This window comes from Gadus morhua, chromosome 4, assembly GCF_902167405.1.
Source record: "Gadus morhua chromosome 4, gadMor3.0, whole genome shotgun sequence".
Taxonomy (NCBI): Eukaryota; Metazoa; Chordata; class Actinopteri; order Gadiformes; family Gadidae; genus Gadus; species Gadus morhua.
In genome coordinates this window covers 14575962-14601199 of record NC_044051.1, presented here as the reverse complement: position 1 = coordinate 14601199, position 25238 = coordinate 14575962, and the positions used below count along the sequence as shown (strand labels likewise).

Below are 25238 nucleotides of genomic sequence, written 5' to 3'. Positions count from 1 at the left end.
CCTCCCACATGCCTGAATAAGTGCCTGCACTGCTCTGCCTAGATGATTATAAGGCACATATGCCCATGACCACTTAAGCAGGCTAGAATTCGTGGTGAGTAGCCAATGAACGCTAGGCATTCACCCTCATGCCATGCTACACAACAGCTGTAAATACATGTGGTCTGATTAATGAATATTGGGGGGAGAGGGAGAGGCGGAAGAGAATACAGTTTAAACTCTTTAATCGAAATGTGTATTAATTAGGTATTTATTGAAGCTCCGCCTGCCCATTTGGGAGCACTGTGTTGCCTAATGGCGGGAGGCTGTTTTAAGATGATTGCTACCGACTCACATTCTCTGCATTTCAAAGCAACCTTGTGCAATTATTTGTGTAGGATTATGTTCTCCCAAAACTTAACGGTAATTCCTTGACGAAAGTGAGTTCATTACATTGACTTGGTAGCCCATATTGAAAGTTGGATGCCAGCAGCTAACCTGTGGCACTTTGATTGTGGGGTTACCACCAGGATATGCAGTTACGGTTAATTTTGCTGAAGTACTGTACTGAACAAAATTGCATTAGTTGTCCTTAAACCTCTTAGAACATTCCAAAGCATTATTTTACTTTTAACTCACTCTATTTGTCTTATGCCTGAATTATGATAATTTCGGATGTAACTAAAAGTAATTTTAGGTTAATTTTAGAAGATGTCAAAGAAGCCAGTTCAGCTAAAACTGAATCACAAATATTGAAACTAAACAACCCAAAATATCTCTCCTCCCTCCATCCCTAAGTGTTGCATGTTGATATTGTGATGATGTTGATCTCATTACAGTGCATTCAATTTGGTAATAGCTTGACAAATGGCATTAAAAAATTACATGGCATTAATCTTAAATCTTAACTCCATTAGTTTAGTGCCAGGGAACCCGAAATCATGTTATTTTGGTTTAAAACAACTTATTTTGTCTTCCAGTAATCCAAACCATTTTTTCACTCACTAAAATGAATGTCATTCACATAAAACAATTATCCAATCATATATTTTTGCCAGTCTCTGTCAACCAGTTTGTGAACACTGGACCCTAGGAAATAGAAGACCTGTCATTCCCTTTCATCTGCAACTCCTTTTCCAAAAAAGCACAAAGCCTGTGTAAAGACAGAAAATCCCAGCAATATGACGCAGTGACTGAAGCAATTAATCATTACATCAATAAAAAAAATCAGCATAAAATCTCTTTCCCAACAGACGAAAGACCTTGTGTCTGACCACATCCAATTAGCTCTTGATAAGGATCCAGATCCAGTGAAGATATTCTCTGATTACAGGGCTATGCAAAGAAAGTAAGGTCAAACAAATAAATACAAAATACAAGATGGAAAGTTGTTCTATAGTTTATTGATTTCTTTTCACAATTTAGCCATATTTTATGACTTGTATGAATGATGTTTCAAATATGAGGAATTATTCAGCAGTCTCCTTTCCCTAAAGAGAAAATCAAAAGAAAAGTAGGGTTTAAATTTGTAAAAGGCATTTTTAAAGTAAAGAATTCTAGGAAATTATTAAATAGAAAATAGTTGAAAAATCTGAACTGTACTTTTACTGTCCAATTACCTTTCCAGAGTCACGGGTCTTGGCCCTCAGCTTGTTGACCTGAGTCTCAGCAATATCAGCACGTTCCTCAGCCTCCTCCAGCTCATGTTGAACCTTCCTGCACTTGGACAGGTAAGAGTTGGCCTGCTCCTCCTGTAGATATATTCATATTTTGTCATTTAAAATTTAATGTCGCAAAGTTGAGTTGAGTATCCCTTGTAATTCCTTGTAACTTACCGCTTCCTCAGACTGTCTCTTGTAAGCCTTCACCTTCATTTGCAGCTTGTCAACAAGATCCTGAAGTCTGCAGCCATTCTTCTTATCCTCCTCAGTCTGATGCACATTTGAAAGTGAAAAAATCCACATCATGTGGCCTTTATCTATGATCAAAATGCTATAATAAACATATTTGGAGATGTAAATTGGACATACCTGGTAGGTGAGTTCCTTGACTCTCCTCTCATATTTGCGGACACCTTTTATAGCTTCTGCTCCACGCCTCTGTTCATTATCAACCTCTGACTCCAGATCGCGAACCTTGAGAGTAAAAGTGAATGACTCAACCTTGTCCTTACACTTGAGTAATACATTTTTAAATGCTGGCTGATTATTGTCTTACTCTGGCCTCCAGTTTCTGCAGCTGCTTCTTGCCACCCTTCATGGCCAGGTTCTCAGCCTCATCCAGGCGATGCTGCAGGTCTTTCACTGTGACCTCCAGGTTCTTCTTCATCCTCTCAAGGTGAGAACTAGTATCCTGCTCTTTTTTCAGCTCCTCAGCCATCATGGCAGCCTACAAGAACAAGTAATATATTCATCAAGAGTTCCATTAAGTTCTCAAAACATCAATTAACAAACAAATATAGGCCTACATCAGTGATGGCTTTCTTGGCCTTCTCTTCAGCATTTCTGGCTTCCTGGACACTGTCGTCCACCTCACCCTGGACTTGGACCAGGTCACTTTCCAGCTTTTTCTTTGAGTTCAACAGGCTTGTGTTCTGAAACATATTATTACTCAATTACTGTTAAAACATGAACGTGTTCTTGTAATCGTATGACAGGATTCAAATGTTTGTTTACCTGAGAGTGCAGCAGTCCAACACGCTCGCTGGCATCCACCAGCTCTTGCTCAGCCACTTTGCGGCCTCTCTCTGTCTGTTCCAGAGCTGCCCTCAGCTCCTCAATTTCAGCCACCATGAGACCGTTCCTACGTTCCACCATGGCAGCCTGCTCCTTCAGGTCTTCCGCAGCTCTGACAGCATCATCAAGATGCAGTTGGGCATCCTAATATTCACATGAAAACAGAACTGAATAGTTCACCACAAGATATAAATGCAACTATATTCTACATGTGCCGTACATTACATCTGTGTTTTACCTTCAGTTGTCCTTGAACATTTCTCAGCTGCTTCTGGGACTCAGCAGCCTGGCGGTTGGCATGACTCAGCTGGATCTCCATCTCATTCAGGTCTCCTTCCATCTTCTTCTTGATTCTCAGGGCATCATTCCTGCTCCTGACCTCAGAGTCAAGAGTGGCCTGCATGGAGTCAATGACCCTCTGGCTGTTCCTCTTGATCTGCTCCATCTCCTCATCCTTTTCAGCCAGCTTCCTGTCAACCTCACCCTTAATCTGGTTCAGCTCCAGTTGGACACGCAGAATCTTGGATTCCTCATGCTCCAGGGTTCCCTAAGGTATAAAATAAAAATTGACAAAATTGCAGAGACTAATTATTTGATTTTTTATGTTGTTTTGCAGATTGAATCCTCACCTCAGCTTCCTCAAGGGCTGACTGGATCTCAGTCTTCTCTGTCTCCACCTGCTTCTTGGATTTCTCCAGCTCATGGATGCTCTTTCCGGTCTCACCAATTTGTTCAGTCAAATCAGAAATCTCCTCTGCAGAGCAATTTTGCATTTGTCATAAGTCTGATACATATTTTACCACAACCTGGCACTTTAATATTATTTAACAAATACTCACGTTGAAGGTTTTTGTTTTCACGCTTCATGGTCTCCAGATGATCTAGAGTTTCTTCATAGGAGTTCTTCATCTTGAAAAGCTCAGTGCTGAGAGAACGAGCCTCTTTAAGACTTCCTTCAAGCTCTGCCTGACCCTCCTCATATTTCTGCTTCCAGTCAGCCAAAACCTGCACAATATTGTTAATAAAGTAGGAAAAGTTTAGCACTTGAAGAATAATCATTGTATACAAATATTTAAAATGTCATCTCAATGAATTACAACACACCTTGTCAAAGTTCCTCTGCTTCTTGTCTAGGTTGGCTGCCAGTCCGTTGGCCCTCTCCACATCAACCATGAGGTCCTCCACCTCACCCTGGAGTCTCTGTTTGGTCTTCTCCAGAGAGGCACACTTGGAGTTCACAGCCTCAATCTGTTCCTCAGCCTCTTGAAGGCGCTGGGCAAGCTTTTTTCTGTTAAAGAATAACATGGCTTAATTTGGGTACGTTTAACAATTATAATGTCCAATTTAGGTAAAGTTTTAAATGATTTACTCACTTGGACTCCTCAAGCTCCTCAGTGCGCTGGATAGCATCAGTTTCATACTTGCTCCTCCACTGAGCCACCTCACCGTTGGCCTTGGACATTCCACGCTGTAGCTCAGCCTTGGCCTCCTGCTCCTCCTCAAACTGCTCCCTCAGAAGATCACAGTCATGGCGGGCTGATTGCACACCATGAGCAAGAGCATTCTTTGCCTACAAAAGACGAAACAGAGATCTCGTAAATTCAATACATTTCATGATCTTTGAAGCCTACCGTCTTTATGAATAAATGATCCTTACTTTTACTTCCTCCTCATTTTGCCTCTTCAGCTCCTCAACCTGCTGAGTATATGCTTGCTTGCCTCTGGTCAGCTGGGAGACAAGAGCTTCCTTCTCCTCAAGCTGTCGACCAAACTCACCTAGTCGGAGGAAGTATGTCAAATTAGTTATACATATTGAGTTTGTGAGAAAATCTCATCTCATCTCATCTCATTTTCGTCCGCTTATCCGGGGTCGGGTCGCGGGGGGAGCAGCTCAAGCAGGGGGCCCCAGACTTCCCTTTCCCGGGCCACATTGACCAGCTCTGACGGGGGGATCCCGAGGCGTTCCCAGGCCAGTGTTGAGATATAATCTCTCCACCTAGTCCTGGGTCTTCCCCAAGGTCTCCTCCCCACTGGACGTGCCTGAAACACCTCCCAAGGAAGGCGCCCAGTGGGCATCCTTACCAGATGCCCGAACCACCTCAGCTGTCTCCTTTCTAAGTAAAGGAGCAGCGGCTCTAATCTGAGTTCCTCACGGATGGCTGAGCTTCTCACCCTATCCCTAAGGGAGACGCCAGCCACCCTTCTGAGAAAAATCATCTTGGCCGCTTGTACCCGCGATCTCGTCCTTTCGGTCATCACCCAGCCCTCATGACCATAGGTGAGGATAGGAACGAAGATCGACCGGTAGATCGAGAGCTTTGCATTGCGGCTCAGCTCTCTTTTCGTTACAACGGTGCGGTAAAGCGAACGCAATACCGCCCCCGCTGCTCCGATTCTCCGGCCAATCTCACGCTCCATAGTACCCTCACTCGCGAACAAGACCCCGAGGTACTTGAACTCCTTCACTTGGGCTAAGGACTCATTTCCTACCCGGAGTAAGCAATCCACCGGTTTCCTGCTAAGAGTCATGGCCTCAGATTTAGCGGTGCTGATCCTCATCCCAGCCGCTTCACACTCGGCCGCCAGCCGATCCAGTGAGTGCTGAAGGTCACAGGCCGATGATCCAATGAGGACCACATCATCTGCAAAAAGCAGTGACGAGATCCTCAGACCACCGAACTGCAACCCCTCCCCACCACGACAACGCCTCGATATCCTGTCCATGTATATCACTAACAGGATTGGTGACAAGGCGCAGCCATGGCGGAGACCAGCGCCCACTGAGAACGAAACTGACTGGCTGCCGAGGAGAAAAAATGTATATTCAATTACATTCCCAAAATGGTACCCCCAGAATTTCAAATGATACAAATGCCTGAATAAAATAAATACCAACCATTTTCTGTCAGCAGTCTTGCTCTCTGGGCACTGATGTCATTGACCTGGCGAGCATTCTCATCACTCTTAGCCTTGATTTCACTGAGTTGGTCCTCAAGGGTACGGCAAATTTTTTCCAGATTTCCCTGATGATTAAAAGATTATCAATTTGAAATCAATGTTGATTAATAGTTATTTATGTACTTATTATTTTGCATTATTTCTTAACACAATGAAGGCATTGACGAATAACTTACCTTGGCCTTAGAAACAGCTTCCATGTTGCTGGAGAGGTCATCAATCTCCATCTTGTACTCGCTCTTCTCCTTCTCAAGCTTCTGCTTGACACGCTGGAGGTTGTCAATCTGCTCTCCCAGCTCTGCTACACTGTCAGCCTGCTTCTTACGCAGAGCAGCAGCAGTGGCTTCATGCTGCAGGGTGGACTCCTCAAGGTCACGACGCAGCTTCTGGAATTCAGCCTCACGCTTCTTGTTCATCTCAATCTGAGCAGAAGTGGCTCCACCAGCCTCCTCAAGCCTCTCACTGATCTCTTCAAGTTCCCTGGAGAGATCAGCTCTCTGCTTCTCAACCTTGGCACGAGCAGCACGCTCAGCCTCAATCTCTTCCTCCAGTTCCTCAATACGGGCCTAAATAATACACAAATATTAAGGTCAATATCCAAGTTCATAATTTCAGAACGTTTCTATTAAAACAATTAAATTGATTAATTTTCCCACCTGAAGCTCCTTGATCTTTTTCTGAAGCTGAGCACCCAAAGACTGCTCATCCTCAATTTTGCTCAGAAGCTGGCTGGTCTCAAAGTCCTTCCTGTGAATAATTAATAAGAGAAATTGTAAATTATATGAAAACAGTCACATGCACTAAACCCGATTGTTATTGTTAAAAAACAAATTAATTACTTCTTGATTTTCTCGTCAGACTGCTGTTTGTCATTCTCAAGATCCATGACAGTTTCCTGAGCCAGTTTCAGATCACCCTCAAGCTTTCTCTTGGATCTCTCAAGGTCCATACGGAGCTTCTTCTCTTGCTCCAGAGAACCTTCAAGCTGGATGTCAATAATTGAAAAATAATTAAGAACAATCCAATGTAATATTGAATATTCACTCAACTCCATTACTAATATTAATTGAAAGTTTCCATGAGCTTTTCTCACATCATCCACTTGCTGTTCAAGCTTGGTCTTGGCCTTGGTCAGAGTGTTGACTTTGTCTTCCTCTGCCTGCAGGTCATCAAGAGTCTGCTGATGTGACTCTTGGAGGGCTTTCTTCTCCTTTGTCAGCTTAGCAACGCTCTCATCCTGAGAGGCCATCTCCTCAGTCAGGTTCTTCACCTGAAAAAAACAAATTCACGTTTCATAATTTCTCATATGTAAAATGTAACCTTCCCTTAAACTCTATAACGGATGGACAATGTTGATGGTGATGGTATTGTGGTTAAATCTTAACAAACCTTGTTCTCAGTGGCATGTTTCTCCTTCTCCACTTTGGCCAAGGTAAGCTCCAGGTCATCAATGTCCTTCTTGAGTTCAGAGCATTCATCTTCCAGTTTTCTCTTCTTGGCAGTCAGCTCAGCATTGATTTCCTCCTCATCCTCCAATCTCTCAGTCGTCTCCTTGAGTTTGGCCTCCAGCTGGATCTTACTCTTGATGAGTCCTTCACACCTTTCTTCAGCATCATTCAGATTGTCTCCTTCCTGTGTGATATTTATATTGGTAAAACATGTCACATCAAATGTATCTCAATGTTTGCACACATACATTTTACATAATGTTTACTTACAGAAGCCATTTGCAGTGCAAGATCATTCTTCTCCTGCACGAGAGAAACCATCTTCTGCTCAAGTTCCTTCTTCTTAGCCAGGGCAGCTGCCAAGTCAGTCTTCATCTTATCATAGTTTTCCTTCATATTGGCAAGCTCCTTCTCGGTTTCAGCACTCTTCAGAAGAGGCTTTATCTTGTAGTACACCTTCATCCATGGCCAGTGTTTGACATTCATGAATGAGCGGATGTTGTACTGAATAGTGTAGATGGCTTCCCTATAGAATAAAATAAACCATCATATCGGGGATGTACTACAAACCCATTGGTGTTTTGACAACAATGTTTAAAAACATACCTCCTCTCCGTCATCTTCACGTATTCCTTTCTCATGACAAAACCTCTGGCTGCAGCCTGAATCATCCCGACCAGAGCTGCCAGCTTCTCATCTCGCATCTCCTCAAGTGTACCCAGAAGACCAGCTTTGAAGAACACCTTAATGTAAAAAGAGACGTTTGTCAGCGTCAAATCCAGTATAAACCTAGTTTTTGCAGCAATAAACATACCTTGGTGTGTCCAAATTTGTACTCATCATGAGGTACGTCAATGGATCCAAGAAGTTTCTCAGAAGCCTTCTTGTTGTCAATAAACTGACCGTCAGGAATGACACTGGCATTCAGTACTTTGTACCTGAAGAAGACCATTTTAACGTTTTTAACAATAACTAAAATGTTAAAAGACATTTTTAAAGTTCAAAAATCAAAATCCTTCAGTTAATACCTCTGCTTGAAGTCAGCATAGATGATTCTGCTGGGGAAGCCCTTTCTGCAGATTCTGATGCCCTCCAGCACACCGTTACACCTCAGCTGGTGGATAACCAGGTGGTTCTCCATGAGTCCTGTCATTTTGGTGAAATTCACGAATTTAATATTATAAGTTAACTAAATGTATAATCTTGATGCAGACACTATGAACATTTACTAGTAGTCACTGTACCTGGAGTCTTTGATTCATTGGGAATCAGACAACGCACAAAGTGAGGATGGGTGCTCCTCAAGTTGGTCATCAGTTTGCCCAAGTTCTCCTAAAGGCACAAAACTAAATATTAATTACGTAGAACGATTTAGAATTATATATGCATATGTAGTAAGTAGTACTACAAGTACATTTTTACATTTATTTGTGTGTTTACCCTTACCCTGAACTGTGATGACACTGTTTGCATGGAGCCACCCTTCTTCTTGCCTCCTTTCTTGGCACCCCCGACCTCTGTTTTTAATTATAGTTGATTGGTCACTGTTCAATTTATAACTTTAGTTTTTTCTAAGAAACACATTTAGTGGCTGGAAATAATTATAATATCACTGACATAAAAACTACTGGTCCCAAATGTGAGCCGTACCTTCAACTACAGGTGGGTACAGGACAGGCAGCAGTTTGTTAGAGGACTTCTGGTACAGCTGAATAACAGAGTCATTCAGGGGATCCTTGTTCTTGTCCAGCCAGCCAGTGACGTTGTAGTCCACAGTACCAGCATAGTGCACCAGGGAGAAGTGGGCCTCAGCCTTGCCCTTTCCTGGCTTGGGCTTCTCAAATGCTCTGTTCTTGCCAAGATGCTGGTCATACAGCTTGTTCTTGAAGGTAACGTCTGAGGCCTTGGGGAACATACACTCCTCTTCAAGGATGGAGAAGATTCCCATTGGCTTAAGAGAAAAAAATATTGATGAAACATTATCAAAAGTAATTTGTAATTCACGCAAAGAATAATTATTTATAGTTATAATATTCAGGTGTACCTTCTCAATGAGCTCAATGCAGGCAGCCAAGTCCATGCCAAAGTCAATGAACTCCCAGATGATACCCTCCTTCTTGTACTCCTCTTGCTCCAGGACGAACATGGTGTGGTTGAAGAACTGTTGCAGTTTCTCATTGGTAAAGTTGATGCACAGCTGCTCCATGCTGTTGTACTAGTAGGGGACATTTAATAAACCGACTATTACTCGTTTTCAAGAATTGAATGGTAATGACTAACGTCTCAGAATGAAGGAAATACTTTCAGAAATGCTGCCACTTATTGAACAACCTACATCAAAAATCTCAAAACCAGCAATGTCCAGCACACCAATGTAGAATTGTCTTGCTTGCTTGGTGTCCAGCATCGTGTTGATACGGATGACCATCCACAAGAACAGCCTCTCATAGATAGACTTGGCCAGGGCACTCACTGAGTTGTTGACCTGAAAATATTTTTTTTTATAAAATCATCACAATTATATCAAAATATACTATACGTCATAATAGACAAACCATGTTAACGGAAATTGTACCATATTTCCTTAACAAACTGTGTTTTTCTTACCTGAGGTACAGTCTGTCCCTTGGTGACATACTCATTTCCGACCTTCACTCTTGGGTAGCAAAGAGCCTTGAGCATATCAGCAGAGTTCAGAGACAGTAGATAGCAAATCTTGTCGGCCTCTACAAAGGTAACATGAAAAACGAATGTGTTATTATTCAGTATAATAATTACTCCAAATGTAATACAAGCAAATATGCGCCAATATACCTTCTAGTGCACTGATGAATACATGTTAATCGTTACCTTCATTGCCATCTGGCTCAGCCTGCTCCTCACGCTGCTTCTGCTTGAACTTCATGTTACCGTGGTGAAGCACAGCACCAGTAAACTTAAAGATGGCTATCTTGTCCTCATTAGTGAAGCCCAAAATATCAATAGCAGCCTGTGTTTAAAACAAAGAACACTTAGAAAACAAAACGTATGCCACGTGGAAAATATATGAATTGTTTTTTAATCAACCACTGACATCAGTAGCATCCAGCTCCTCTTTGTCATCAATGCTGGCCACAGTGATCTGACCCTGACTGCACATGGGGAAGTCGTAGGGGTTGCTGGTGATGAGTGTCATTTCTGAGGGATTAAACAAATGTCTTTTTTTCTGCTTTATATGCTGCTACCTAACTTCTGTTAACTTCTGAATAAAAAAATAATTAATCTTGCTTTTCCAAATGCATTTCCATAATATGCAATGGAAGATATAATCTTTACCAAAAACGATTTATTCTAGAGAGAAAACTAGCCCTTTAAATATTTCAACTTCATAAGTAATTTGTACATATTACGTCATATTCGAATAGATAAAGGCAATTCAGGACAACTTTTCATCTTAATATTAAGTACATTCTTCACACTCTTACTATTATAAAATCTCACCAATGATCTCAGGTTTGTGGTTGGTCATCATCTGGAAGAAGATGTGATAGCCTCTCTCATCGGGAAGCTGGAATGACACTCTGGACTTCTCCAGCAGATCTATAAGGCCCATTCATTAATCAAAACCTATACCACTAATAATCTTGGTTAAGGAATCCACATGTAGAACTAGATACTTACACGTCTCAATATCAGCACTGGATAGTTTACCGTTTGCGTGGAAATGAATTCTGATGAATTTACCCTGTTTGCAAAATAATTAGTTTTGATTAATCATCCTCAAAAAAATACTCAAAAACTAGGGAGCATCTTCAGGGAGGAATTAATTTCATACTTACAAAACGGGAGGAGTTGTCATTTCTCACAGTCTTGGCATTACCATAGGCCTCCAGCAGGGGATTTGCTGCAATGATCTGGTCCTCCAGTGACCCCTATAATCCGACATAAAGTGTTAATACCTTTTTCTGATTTATATTTGAATTCTTCATGTTCTTATGTGATTTATTAATGAATTGATTCATTGATTTAATTGATTTAAACATACTTTTATCTTTCCAGCGCCTGCATCCGCCGCCTTATCTCCTCCACCACTCACTGCGATGGTAGCAAAATACTGGATGACACGCTTGGTGTTCACAGTCTTTCCAGCACCGGATTCTCCACTGGGTGTGAAAAGAAGAATAAAGTACATTCATTTTGACATGTTTCCAATGCATGATTCATTGTATTATATCTATGTTATATTAACAGAATCAAACTTACGTGATCAGGACGGACTGGTTCTCTCTGTCTGCAAAGAAAATTCACATTTGAATGATTATACCATTTATTCATAAAAACAAGGTAAGATTAGGGATTTCAAACTTTGAATTCACAAACCAGTGAGCATGAACTGAAAGGCGTTGTCAGAGACAGAGAAGATGTGGGGTGGAGCCTCCATTCGCTTCTTGCCTCTGTAGGCATTGACACACGACTGATCGTACACTGGGAGCCACTTGTAGGGGTTTACAGTGGCACAGAACAGCCCCGAGTAGGTCTGAAGGAAATCACAGAGAGTTTCAGGGTAATTTACATGCTATACTATTATATATTTTATGTATTTTAATTTAGAATGTTAAATATCATACGTAGATCATCCATGCTGCATAACGCTCTGCAAGGTTATACAACACAGAGGCTTCATGGAGATGGGTCATCATGGCCATGTCCTCAATTTTGTCATACTTGGGAGGATTCATGGGATAGACATCGTCTTCCTTGACTGTCCTCTCCTGAAATATGGAAACCCATTTTTAGTTTTCTTAATAATGCATCTTTCACTTTCGCATTGTTGATACCAACAATCTAGTCCATGCCATGATCAACCTCTGCCTACCTCCTTTGTAGCCAAAACTGTGACGGTGACTTTGCCAGCATCCCTCTTAGTGATGTTACACTTGACGTACAGTTCCTTAACATCAGCGACATATGCAGCAGCCTTCGCATCAAATGCCGTGCTCTGGGCCGCAATCCTCTCCTTCTCTGGCTTCCGGAGGTAAATGGCAGCCGCGCCATAAATGGCCATTTCTGCATCCGTACTCATGATGGAGGCTTATTTCATGAAAACAAACATACTCATTTATTTATTTTAACTGACATATATAGATGGCTTCAAGAAGGTTTTGTGATGGTGTTTGTCCACGAGATATTCATATTCTTACCGTTTCCTTCCCTCTAATCGAAGAAGAAATTGTTCTTTAAAAATAAAAGTTATTATTAGTGTTATTAAGTCACATGTATAAGTAAAGGTAGATTTTTACATAAATAACATCAATGTTTTGTTTTGACAACAAAACAATTAAATTCAAAATTCAGATAAGATGCAGCTTTAAGACACCTCTAATGACCTCTAAAATAAGAAGAATACCTAGAAAGAAGATTACTTGAAAAATCTTTACGAATGTAAACAACACTAGATAGTAATTTGAATAACCAAAGATCCTAAACATTATCTAAAAGAATTAAAAATATTCTTCATGATTCTTTTTAAGAGGTAGATAAATAGGAATATTTTCAATGAACGCAATAAAAAAAAGCATTTCTGATTCCCCATGCAATGATCTCCCTTCCACAGCAGCTGAAGCATCAGTCTGACTTACCACCAGTTGTAATAACCTGAAAGCCCCTGCAGTCTCTCCATCTCATCTTGTGGCCTCTTATATAGAGGTGGTTCTGCAGTCCAGGCTGAAACTAAATAAGGGCAGATCTTCTTGTTCTGTTGAGCTTTGCATTTAATTTGTTCATTGGCATGTACATTTCCAACAGTTACAATTCTGAAAGCAAATTAATCATTGACTTTGAAGATATATAGAATACAATATAATGTTAGCTTATTGTATTTTCTCAACGTATATTTTGTTATTCATATTTTGTTTCCTTGCAGATTGTGATCACTTATTTACCAATCAGTTTCACACAATCTATAATTATATCATGTTCAAACGTTGAATACGTATCCATGCCACATTGCAACTGTAAGCAAGGGTTCCTTTTTTGGCTTTGTCACAATATTCAAACATTTATGACATAATGCCAAGGTAGACGATTTTATGCTGGGGGGTATAGGGCTGCATGTGTTCATTTATTTTAATCATGACTGATTTTTTAAGTTCTTGTATACTTGTATCCACAGGTGTACAGACACTCATCTGCCGTCTCCCTATATTAATAGATATACCATGTGCATATCTGTTCAAAAACTATCTTTAGTATCATTTATTTAATTTAAAAGATGAAGAAGAAGTTTGTGATTCTATAAATATCCAAATTATTGTCTATATTGCAACATTGCAACTGTCACCTGATTACCCCTTTAGGCATGGTTAGAGTATATCAAATTTAATGACATGATGCCAAGGAATAGTGATAAATGTATTTTTAAATTTTTTGGAGATTTACAGATTGTGTTTCCATTCAGCTTTGCTTCAATTATTTGTTCAATCTGCAATGATTGTGCTTTTAAACTGAATACATATTCAATCTAATGTGCAAAAGTGGACCACCAAGGGAATAAGATGTTTACTTGTTTTTTTGGCATATATCTATAAACATATATATATGCAAAGGCCTATCCACAAATTAATTCTACTATGTAATCACCTTCTTATTCAATTGTATGAAAATACTTTTTATTGTACTTTTATGTTTGATATCTTCATAATGGACAGTTGTTTATGTTACACTGTATCCTCTAGCTTGATGTCGGAGTGCTTGACCTCACATAAATACACCAGTGGCACATCGCTTGCTATTTGGCTGGCAGAAAGGATATTAAGATTGAAGAGACTTTATTGGCTTGTGTAACCGGTCAAAAGCAATTATATTTATATTGGCACCCATATACATACATATACATACATACAACATTTCCACACATATCAAAAATTGTCTTAGATGTGTAACTTCATTGCAGATGCCAGTTGTAAATACATGTGGTCTGATTAATAAACATTGGGGGGAGAGTAAGAAGTTTTATGGGAAAGAGAATACTGTTTAGCCTCAAAAATAGTTTTGCAGGGAGTCATATTTCAAGATGTTTTAGAAGGAGGAATCCTCCCTTCAAAACAATTATAATAAAAAAGTATACATTTTATGTATATATATACACACTGCTGAGTCTTCCTCTCAGCCATGTTTTCCGATATCTTTTGTAGGTGTTGTGATTCCTCCTAAGGATTACCTTTACCTTTAGTCTTGCTCTCTCATTGGATGAAGGTTGCTACTGTCATTGACAGTCGCTCATTCTTTTAGTGCCATACATGATAACAATCTATAGTTGTATAAGTTGTATATGTATTTTATCTCAATAGTTTAAATGCAACATCAACACATTTCAAATGTTTTTATGCTGGAATCCAATTCATAATATCTGGGGACATTTCATATTTGGTTTCTTGGAAATGCAGAACATTTACTATGTTTAACAAGTTAATAATCAGTTTAATCTATACATATATTAGTTACGTTTATTACCAGTGCTTGCCACATTGCAACAGTTAGCCAACATTCCGTTTTGTTGGCAAGATTTTCAATCTTTATGACTTAATGCCAGGGAACGTAAATGAATCAAGGCCTGATACCTTGGAAGGTATAGTGTTGCATTTATTTATACCTCTTGGAGTGCACTCCCTTCACTTCTTCCATTGCCACTAAGTATTTCATCAACATAGTGTATGTGTGTGTGTGTGTGTGTGTGTGTGTGTGTGTGTGTGTGTGTGCAATGTAAGCATTCTCATGGTGGCTTAACCTAACACAATGCATATGGAGTAATGGTTAAAGTATTTTATCAGCAAAACAGCAAGGAGTAAAAATGAATAAATCAGTTCATCACTCGTTCATCACAATGTAAAAAAATTGTAGGTTATAAAACTTCTTATTGATGCTTCTCTTAATTCATTTGGACCAGAGTACTGGCTTCATTCATGTAGTTTTTTTATTTTGAACCGTTATTATAATTATAGCAGTTTAATATTGCGTTTGAAATGTAGAAATGTAAATCTCCCCTTTTTATTATCATTTTTACTGTAGTCAGCGCACACACTGAGACACAAGGGCATCATTCCTGTCTCTTTACCATTTCCCATTTTACTATTGTAATATCAGCCAAAAACCAGCTGCAGTGACATTTACCTTCTATCACAGATTGAATGATAGTTGGGCATCTATCTATAAATAATTAGGTTGACATCGAAACCGAATACAGATCCTTTAGCGGCATGGTTCGGATCATGTTATTGGATTATATATACTTTAATGACATGATGCCAAAGAAATGTTAGATTGCATTTCCATTACTCAGTATTTCATATATCAGTATATATATAAATAAGGTTGTGGGCAGAGCCTTTGGACTACAAGACCGGTCCAGATATTAAACCTGCTTGATATCACTCGGGGCTCTGCAATATATCACTGCGCCTATCGGATTGCGTCTTTGCAGTTCACACTATCATCACTCTAAGGCACATGCTACGATATGCCTCGAAGCTGTGGGCTGCTTTCACTTGAAAATCTGGCTTAAATCATGTAGTGTTAGCATTTTAGTATTCACGACCAAATCATAAGGAGTGAAGATGTGTGTTACCACCAGGGATGGAAAGTACTTAAACTAAAATGCTGTACAACACACTTTTGCATTAGTTGTGCGTTTCTCAAGTAGTCCAATGTTTACACTTGAAAATGTCACGCACATTCCAAAGCCTAGCTTTTCTTTTTTTTTCCACTGCATTATCCATAGCATATGCATATGTTAAACCTTCCAGCCTACATTCAATGACTTATGAGATACAGCTCTGGTAAAGATAAACCCTGTTGAGTGAGCAAAGGAAGTAAAGCCCAAAAAATAGCCGCACATTGCAGGATGGAAAGTTGACACATAGTTTATTGTTTGTAATTCACATTTGTGTCATATTGTATGACTTTTACAATGTGCGATACTTCCAATGGAAAGGAATTATTCAGCACTCTCCTTTCCCTACGAGAAAAAAACCAAACAAATATAGGAATTAGATACATAGTCATTTTCAAGTAAATAATTTCAGTTAATTCTAAGATATATGTTTGCGCAATAATGTGAACAGTACTTTGCCATCGAAATACCTTTCCAGAGTCACGGCTCTTGGCCCTCAGCTTGTTGACCTGAGTCTCGGCGATGTCAGCACGTTCCTCAGCCTCCTCCAGCTCATGTTGAACCTTCCTGCACTTGGACAGGTAATAGTTGGCCTGCTCCTCCTGTAGGAACATTCATAATTTGTTTAAATAGGTACTAAAATTGATAACTTGATTTTGTTACGTAGCTTTTACTTGCCGCTTCCTCAGACTGCCTCTTGTAAGCCTTCACCTTCAGATGCAGCTTATCAACAAGATCCTGGAGTCTGCAACCATTCTTCTTATCCTCCTCAGTCTGATGCACATTTTCAATCGAAAAATCAACATCATGTGGCCTTTAGATATCAAAATTTCATCAAAATGCTAATGCCGTAGAAACATATTTAGAGCTGTAAGTTTGACATACCTGGTAGGTGAGTTCCTTGACCCGTCTCTCATGTTTGCGGACACCTTTTACAGCATCTGCTCCACGTCTCTGTTCATTATCAACCTCTGCCTCCAGATCACGAAACTTTCGAATTAAAGTGAATTAATAAATCTCCTTATATTGGACTTAAATCTATTCTTAAATGCTTGATGATTAATTTCTTACTCTGGCCTCCAGTTTCTGAAGTTGCTTCTTGCCACCCTTCATGGCCAGGTTCTCAGCCTCATCCAGGCGATGCTGCAGGTCTTTCACTGTGACCTCCAGGTTCTTCTTCATCCTCTCTAAGTGAGAGCTAGTGTCCTGCTCTTTCTTCAGCTCCTCAGCCATCATGGCTGCCTCGACGTAGAAAAAAGGAGAAATTTTTTTTATGAAGAGGTATTTTGATTTGTCGTTTGATGATTTAAGAAATAAAAATAAACCTACATCAGTGATGGCCTTCTTGGCCTTCTCTTCAGCATTTCTGGCTTCCTGTACACTATCGTCCACCTCACCCTGGACTTGGACCAGGTCGCTTTCCAGCTTCTTCTTTGTGTTCAACAAGCTTGTGTTCTGAAACATATTGCAATTACAGTCAAAATATTTGTGTTCTTGTATTCAAATGATAGGATTATATTGTATGGTTACCTGAGAGTGCAGCAGTCCAACGCGCTCGCTGGCGTCCACAAGCTCTTGCTCAGCCACTTTGCGGCCTCTCTCTGTCTGTTCCAGAGCTGCCCTCAGCTCCTCAATTTCAGCCACCATGAGACCGTTCCTACGGTCCACCATGGCGGCCTGCTCCTTCAGGTTGTGCATCCTTATATTACCAGGAACAGAAAACATCAGAAAAGGATATCTTGCACTACATTTTATATGCGCTGTTCATCCTTGGTGTCATACCTTCAGTTGTCCCTGAACATTTCTCAGCTGCTTCTGGTCCTCAGTAGCCTGGCGGTTGGCATGACTCAGCTGGATCTCCATCTCATTCAGATCTCCTTCCATCTTCTTCTTAATTCTCAGAGCCTCATTCCTGCTCCTGACGTCAGAATCAAGAGTGGTCTGCATGGAGTCAATGACCCTCAGGCTGTTCCTCTTAGTCTGCTCCATCTCCTCATCCTTCTCAGCCAGCTTCCTGTCAACCTCACCCTTAATCTGGTTCAGCTCCAGCTGGACACGCAGAATCTTGGATTCCTCATGCTCCAGAGTTCCCTAATGTATAAAATTAAATTATGCACATTTATTAAAATTAGATCTACTTTTATTTAGATGTGGTTTGCTGATTTAATCATCCTCACCGTAGCTTCCTCAAGGGCTGACTGGATCTCAGTCTTCTCTGTCTCCACCTGCTTCTTGGATTTCTCCAGCTCATGTATGTTCTTTCCGGTCTCACCAATTTGTTCAGTCAGATCAGAAATCTCCTCTGCAAAGCAATTTTGTATTTGTTATTAGTCGGAAAAGCAAAATAGTGATACTGATATTATTGAGAAAAACTCACGTTGGAGGTTCTTGTTTTCACGCTTCATGGTCTCCAGATGATCTAGAGTTTCTTCATAGGAGTTCTTCATCTTGAAAAGCTCAGTGCTGAGAGAACGAGCCTCTTTAAGACTTCCTTCAAGCTCTGCCTGACCCTCCTCATATTTCTGCTTCCAGTCAGCCAAAACCTACTAAAACAACTATGTTTTAAATGTGTGACTCACTTGGACTCCTCTAGCTCTTCAGTGCGCTGGATAGCATCAGTTTCATACTTGCTCCTCCACTGAGCCACCTCATTATTGGCCTTTTCTTGCCTCCCTTCTTTGCACCCCCGACCTCTGTTATTAATTATTGGTCATGAGTCCGAGTTCAATTTTCACATTTATATTTGTAAAACAGAGGCAATAAATGGCTTGAAAATCAATGGGTATTATAATAGAATGGATTAACAGTTATAAACTATGGTTAAATTCTATAAATATGTACCTTCAACTACAGGTGGGTAAAGGACAGGCAGCAGTTTGTTTGAGGACTTCTGGTACAGCTGAATAACAGAGTCATTCAGGGGATCCTTGTTCTTGTCCAGCCAGCCAGTGACGTTGTAGTCCACGGTACCAGCATAGTGCACCAGGGAGAAGTGGGCCTCAGCCTTGCCCTTTGCAGGCTTGGGCTTCTCAAATGCTTTGGTCTTGCCAAGATGCTGGTCATACAGCTTGTTCTTGAAGGTAACGTCTGAGGCCTTGGGGAACATGCACTCCTCTTCAAGGATGGAGAAGATGCCCATTGGCTAAAGAGAAAAATGGATGGATGAAACATTATCAAAAGTAATTCGTAAGTCACGCAAAGTATAATGATGTACAGTTATAATATTCAGTTGTACCTTCTCAATAAGATCAATGCAGGCAGCCAAGTCCATGCCGAAGTCAATGAACTCCCAGATGATACCCTCCTTCTTGTACTTCTCTTCCTCGTGGACGAACATGTGGTGGTTGAAGAACTGTTGCAGTTTCTCATTGGTGAAGTTGATGCATAGCTGCTCCATGCTGTTGTACTAGTAGGGGACATTTAATAAACTGACTCTTACTAGTTTTCAACAATTGAATGGTAATGACTATAGACTCAGAATGAAGGAAATGCTATCAGAAATGCTGCCCCTTATTTAACAACTTGCATCAAAAATCTCAAAACCAGCAATGTCCAGCACACCAATGTAGAATTGTCTTGCTTGCTTGGTGTCCAGCATCGTGTTGATACAGATGACCATCCACAAGAACATCCTCTCATAGATAGACTTGGCCAGGGCAGTGACTGAGTTGTTGACCTGAAATTATTTTTTCTAAATAATCACAAATATTTATCTCACATAGAAAATGCATCATGTTAACAGAATATTTTACCATATTTCGTCGAAACATTGTGTTTTTCTTACCTGAGGTACAGTCTGTCCCTTGGTGACATACTCATTTCCGACCTTCACTCTTGGGTAGCAAAGAGCTTTGAGCATATCAGCAGAGTTCAGACCCAGTAGATAGGAAATCTTGTCGGCCTCTACAAAGTTAACATGAAAAATGAATGGATTATTATCCTGTATAATAATGACTCCAAATGTAATTCAATCAAATATGAACCAATATTCCTTCTAGTGCACTGATGAATACATGTTAATGGTTACCTTCATTGCAATCTGGCTCAGCCTGCTCCTCACGCTGCTTCTGCTTGAACTTCATGTTACCGTGGTGAAGCACAGCACCAGTAAACTTAAAGATGCCCACCTTGTCCTCATTAGTGAAGCCCAAAATATCAATAGCAGCCTGTGTTGAAAACAAAGAACATTTAGAAAACATTTTGTAAAACGTATGCCACGTGGAAAATATATGAATTGTTTTCCAATCAACCACTGACATCAGTAGCATCCAGCTCCTCTTTGACATCAATGCTGGCCACAGTGATCTGACCCTGACTGCACATGGGGAAGTCGTAGGGGTTGCTGGTGATGAGGGTCATTTCTGAGGGATTAAATATATGTAATTTCTCTGCTTAGATTTTATCATTATCGTTTCCAATCTATATTTTTCTAAATTGTTTCATGTGTAATTTCTGAGGGATTAAACAAATGTATTTTTTCTGCTTGATATGCTGCTACCTAACAGATAACTTCTGAATAAAAAACGAATTAATCTTTCTTAGCACTTACATGCAATGCATGTTTTCCAAATGCATTTCCACAATATGCAATGGAAGATATAATCTTTACCAAAAACGATTTTTTCTAGAGAGAAAATTAGCCCTTTAAATATTTGAACTTCAGAAGTCATTTGTGCATATTAAGTCATATTCGAATAGATAAAGGCAATTCAGGAAAACTTTTCATCTTAATATTAAGTACATTCTTCACACTCTTACTATTATAAAATCTCACCAATGATCTCAGGTTTGTGGTTGGTCATCATCTGGTAGAAGATGTGATAGCCTCTCTCATCGGGAAGCTGGAATGTCACTCTTGACTTCTCCAGCAGATCTATAAGGCCCTTTCATTAATCAAAACCTATACCACTAATAATCTTGGTTAAGGAATCCACATGTAGAACTAGATACTTACACGTCTCAATGTCAGCACTGGATAGTTTACCGTTTGCATGGAAATGAATTCTGACTAATTTACCCTGTTTGGAAAATAATTTGTTTCAACATCTTTTAAAAAATGCTCAAAAACTAGGGAGCATCTTCAGGGATGAATTCTTCTCATACTTACAAAACGGGAGGAGTTGTCATTTCTCACAGTCTTGGCATTACCATAGGCCTCCAGCAGGGGATTGGCTGCAATAATCTGGTCCTCCAGTGACCCCTATAATCAAGCATAAAATGTTAATACCTTTTTACTGAATTATATTTGAATTCTTCGTGTTCTTACGTGATTTTTTAATGCATTAATTCATTGATATAATGTTTAGTTTTATTTTTTAAACATACTTTTATCTTTCCAGCGCCTGCATCCTTCTTATTATCTCCTCCACCACCCACTGAGATGGTAGCAAAGTACTGGATGACACGCTTGGTCCTTCCAGCACCGGATTCTCCACTGGGTGTGAAAAGAAGCATAAAGTAATTTCATTTTGACATGTTTTCCAATGAGGGAATCATTGTATTATATTTATATCATGTTTCCAGCATCAAATTTACGTGATAAGGACTGACTGGTTCTCTCTATCTGTTAAACAAATGTATCAAACATTGCATGAGTATGCCTCGAATTGATGAAAACTAGATAAGATTAGGGATTTGAAACTTTGAATTTACAAACCAGTGAGCATGTTCTGGAAGGCGTTGTCAGAGACAGAGAAGATGTGGGGTGGAGCCTCCATACGCTTCTTGCCTCTGTAGGCATTGACAACCGACTGGTCGTTCACTGGGAGCCACTTGTAGGGGTTTACAGTGGCACAGAACAGCCACTGTACAATCAATGTGAATCTATGTAACAGAGGTCACATAGATTCACATTGATTTGACCTATTAACGATTCATTTCACTTACTTTTCTTATATTTTCATTGAGGCAAAATATCTTACATAGATCATCCATGCTGAATAACGCTCTGCAAGGTTATACAACACAGAGGCTTCATTGAGATGGGTCATCATGGCCATGTCCTCAATTTTGTCATACTTGGGAGGGTTCATGGGTGTGATATCGTCCTCCTTGACTGTCTTCTCCTAAAAAATGGAAACCCATTTTTAGTTTTCTTACCAGTGCAGCTATTGAGACTTAAACTTTCTTAATGATACCAGTTGATGATCAATCTCTGCCTACCTCTTTTGTAGCCAAAACTGTGACGGTGACTTTGCCACCCTCCCTCTTATTGATGGTACACTTTACGTACAGTTCCTTAACATCAGTGACATATGCAGCAGCCTTCGCATCGAATGGCGCGCTCTGGGCCGCAATCCTCTCCTTCTCTGGCTCCCGGAGGAAAATGGCCGCCTGGCCGTAAACGGCCATCTCTGCGTCCGTACTCATGATGGAGGCTTATTTGATAAAAACAAACAATACCACTTGATTAATGTTATCTTACAAGTACACATAGCTTCAAGAAGGTTTGGAGATATTTAGTGATGTGATGATATTAAATAATTCTTACTGTTTACTTCCCTTCAACCGCAGAAGAAATTATGAGTCATATTGGTTACAAGTCAGAGTCTAATCTACACATTCTAATAGCTCGTTTTTGAATGAAATGGAAAATCTTACATAAAATGTATGTCAGTGCAGAGCTACTTGATTATCTCTTTTCTATCAACATTTAACATCTGAAACCAACAAAGTAAACCATCAAATTATAAAAAAAATATCATCTTCATAAAATTATGTAAAAGTAGTTAAGTGCTAAGTAAATAATACATTACACAGAAGTTCCAAACATAACGTAACAAGAATCCCCCACATTCTCTTATGGTTTCTATAACAACGTAACTGAACAAATTTTCATTCAAAGTAGAATATAAAAAAATATTTTCGAGGTAATTCTAATTCTAATAACCTTAAAGGGTACCGATGAAAACACCACTTTTCCTAAGATTCGGGCTGTTGGGTCTTTGGTGCTCCCACACACATACAAACTTTAAAAAAAAGTCAGTACATGATTTTTGTGAGATATGCATTGCTGAAAGCGAGTCAGTTCCGGCGCCCCTCCTACGTAGGAATAGGATATGTTTGAATATGACCTCCCATTTCCCCACCCCCCTCCAATCAGAGCATAGCTAAGATTTTGTGGACCAGCGGACGAGCACTGGGCGGAGATGTTTGCGCATTCAGAAGCAGGGATATTCGATACAAAAATAGATGTCTTATTTGTCAGTTTGCCATGTGACTGCCTGGCAGGGAGTCCGGCGGAGCTGTCGGATTGCCGCCGAAGCTCTGGAGCAAGTCCGGCAGTTAAGGTGGGGGAGCTTCGGCGGCAATCCGGCAGCTCCGGCAGGGGGAGTTCGGCGGCAGCCCGGCAGCTCAGCTCCGGAAGTACAATCCATTTCTCCGCTAGAGCTGCCGGACTGCCACCGAGCTCCCCCCGCCGGATGTGCCGGACTGCCGCCGAAGCTCTGGCGGCAGTCCGGCAGTCCGGCAGCTCCGGCAGCCCTGGCAGCTCCGGCAGGGGGAGCTGGGCGGCAGTCCGGAAGCTCAGCTCCGGGAGAACAATCCTTTTTTCCTCCATCTCGCTGATCAATATGGACGTCAGAGAGTCAAGGCCAAAGTTCCTTTCCCCCAATTATTCTCAACCATAGCCGAGATAACCCCCACTACTTTACTTGTTGTGGAAGTACGAGAGACATCAGACGCAGTCTTTATGATTCATAATATCATCCTATGGGCACATAGCTTTTGGCCGTGATATTCGATATAATATTATATAATTCGCTATATATTATTATTATTATTATTATTATGATATCCTAATATATAGATATAGAGCTCCGGTAGTCCGTAAACGGCAACCATCACTTCTCCTCCATGCTGTGGTTCACTCTGACAGCTCATTGGTCAATGGGCAGCAGCTCATTTGCGTTAAAGGTACAGACACCAGAAAAAGCGCATTCCGAAGGGACTGAAACAGAGGGGAAAAGCAAGATCTTTTTTCCTAAGAGCTATTTCCAGCAAACAGCATCAAAAACATGTTTTCTGGAACTCATATACTTTGTTTACTTGTTGGGAAAACACCATAATATGTCTCCTTTAATGGAAACAAGGACGCAAGATTCCCTATTCTAAAGCAATAGTCTTTCCTAGAAAGCAGCTCTCCTGGACAGCGGTCTGACTTGGTTTGAAAACACTGAAAAACGTCATTCAAAACATGAATTCCCAAAACATATGCAATGCAAACAAATGCCTGAATAAAACCTCAATGTATTTAACTATTATGTAACGGCTTCTTAAATAATATACAATAAAAAAAATCTCCATTAAAAAAAAGTAATCAGAAGGCAGGTAGCCTAAATATGGAAGTAGTCATTTAAATAAATGAAAAGAAGCTCCATGAAAACAAGAGTGTAAAAATCTCTTCTCTAATGCAATGGTCCCTCCAAGACAGCAGCTGAAGCATCAGTCATACTTACCACCAGTTGTAATAACCTGAAAATCCCCTACAGTCCATCCATCTCATCTTCTGGCCTATTTTATAGTGGTGGATCTGCAGTCCAGGCAGAAACTATATAAGGGCAGATCTTCAAAACTCTTTTTTTAAACTTTGAAAATAATCTGTTCATTGGCTCATTCTTTGAGTGCCTTACATGATAACAATTTATGTAGTTGATGTATTTGTATCTCAATAGCTTAACTGCCACATCAACACATTTCAACAGTTTTCATGCTGGAATTAATTTCCTAATGTCTGGGGATATTTCATGTTTGCAGTTTTTTTCATGAAAATTCAGAACATTTACTCGGTTTAACAAGTTAAGAATCAGTTAAATCTAAATATAATATAGTAATGTTTATTACAAGTGCTTGCCACATTGCAAGCATTAGCCAACATTCCGTATGGTTGGCATGATTTAATATATTTTATGACGCCAGGCAGTGTAAATTAATAGAGGCCTGATCTAGGAAGGAAGAGTGTTGCATTTATTAATACCTTTTGGAGTGCACTCCCTTCACTTCTTCTTATCCGCTAGGGTTTCTTTAATACTTTCATCGTTATAGTGTGATATGGAACTGATCTTTTCCTTAAAATAAACAAACCAACATCAGTTTATTAATGCTGTATGAAGGTCAATATAGTCTGAATGATGCATTTATCTTTGCAACCAACCTGCTGTGTGTGTGTGTGTGTGTGTGTGTGTGTGTGTGTGTGTGTGTGTGTGTGTGTGTGTGTGTGTGTGTGTGTGTGTGTGTGTGTGTGTGTGTGTGTGTCTTCGTAATATACAATGAATTATTGTCCATGACCAGTGGTGAAATGTAGCAAAGCATTCTGAAGTCACAATACATATGGAATAATGGTTATTGGATTTGATCAGCACAGTACATTTTTTTTGCTATTTTTTGTTCAATGTTTAAACTTCTTCTTGATGCTTTTCTTAATTCATTTTTGTTTTTATTTATCTAGCATTTTTATTTGATCCATGGTTATAA

The 25238-nt window shown here is 40.0% G+C and overlaps 2 protein-coding genes and 1 pseudogene across 4 annotated transcripts in view; all 3 read right to left on the bottom strand.

Annotated features, from left to right (window-relative positions):
- LOC115542533 (myosin heavy chain, fast skeletal muscle-like) overlaps positions 1-25238 on the bottom strand; it is a 193577-nt gene that overhangs the window by 154383 nt on the left and 13956 nt on the right. The window lies entirely within an intron of this gene.
- LOC115542528 (myosin heavy chain, fast skeletal muscle-like) lies at positions 1363-20779 on the bottom strand. Of its 3 annotated transcripts, XM_030354808.1 has the most exons (40): positions 12739-12761; positions 12301-12334; positions 11976-12190; positions 11728-11871; positions 11480-11636; positions 11363-11390; positions 11145-11262; positions 10939-11031; positions 10781-10844; positions 10601-10699; positions 10194-10297; positions 9971-10109; positions 9728-9846; positions 9456-9605; positions 9165-9335; positions 8771-9071; positions 8567-8637; positions 8365-8452; positions 8149-8266; positions 7935-8058; positions 7727-7863; positions 7391-7646; positions 7062-7304; positions 6766-6942; positions 6512-6657; positions 6329-6419; positions 5849-6238; positions 5611-5737; positions 4372-4490; positions 4088-4284; positions 3819-4002; positions 3554-3719; positions 3344-3468; positions 2953-3261; positions 2655-2858; positions 2447-2572; positions 2197-2367; positions 1815-2114; positions 1599-1730; positions 1363-1469 (listed from the first exon to the last, which is right to left on the bottom strand). In XM_030354808.1, exons 3-40 carry the CDS (start codon positions 12180-12182, stop codon positions 1449-1451), a joined length of 5916 nt encoding a protein of 1971 aa, XP_030210668.1. In that variant the 5' UTR covers positions 12183-12190; positions 12301-12334; positions 12739-12761; the 3' UTR covers positions 1363-1448. The 3 variants fall into 3 exon arrangements, with proteins under 3 accessions (XP_030210668.1, XP_030210671.1, XP_030210669.1); XM_030354809.1 differs by lacking the exons at positions 12301-12334; positions 12739-12761 and having other exon boundaries at positions 1449-1469; positions 1815-1910; positions 2010-2114; positions 11976-12182; XM_030354811.1 differs by lacking the exons at positions 10781-10844; positions 10939-11031; positions 11145-11262; ... (4 more) ...; positions 12301-12334; positions 12739-12761 and adding an exon at positions 20722-20779.
- LOC115541297 (myosin heavy chain, fast skeletal muscle-like) lies at positions 16092-22136 on the bottom strand (annotated as a pseudogene).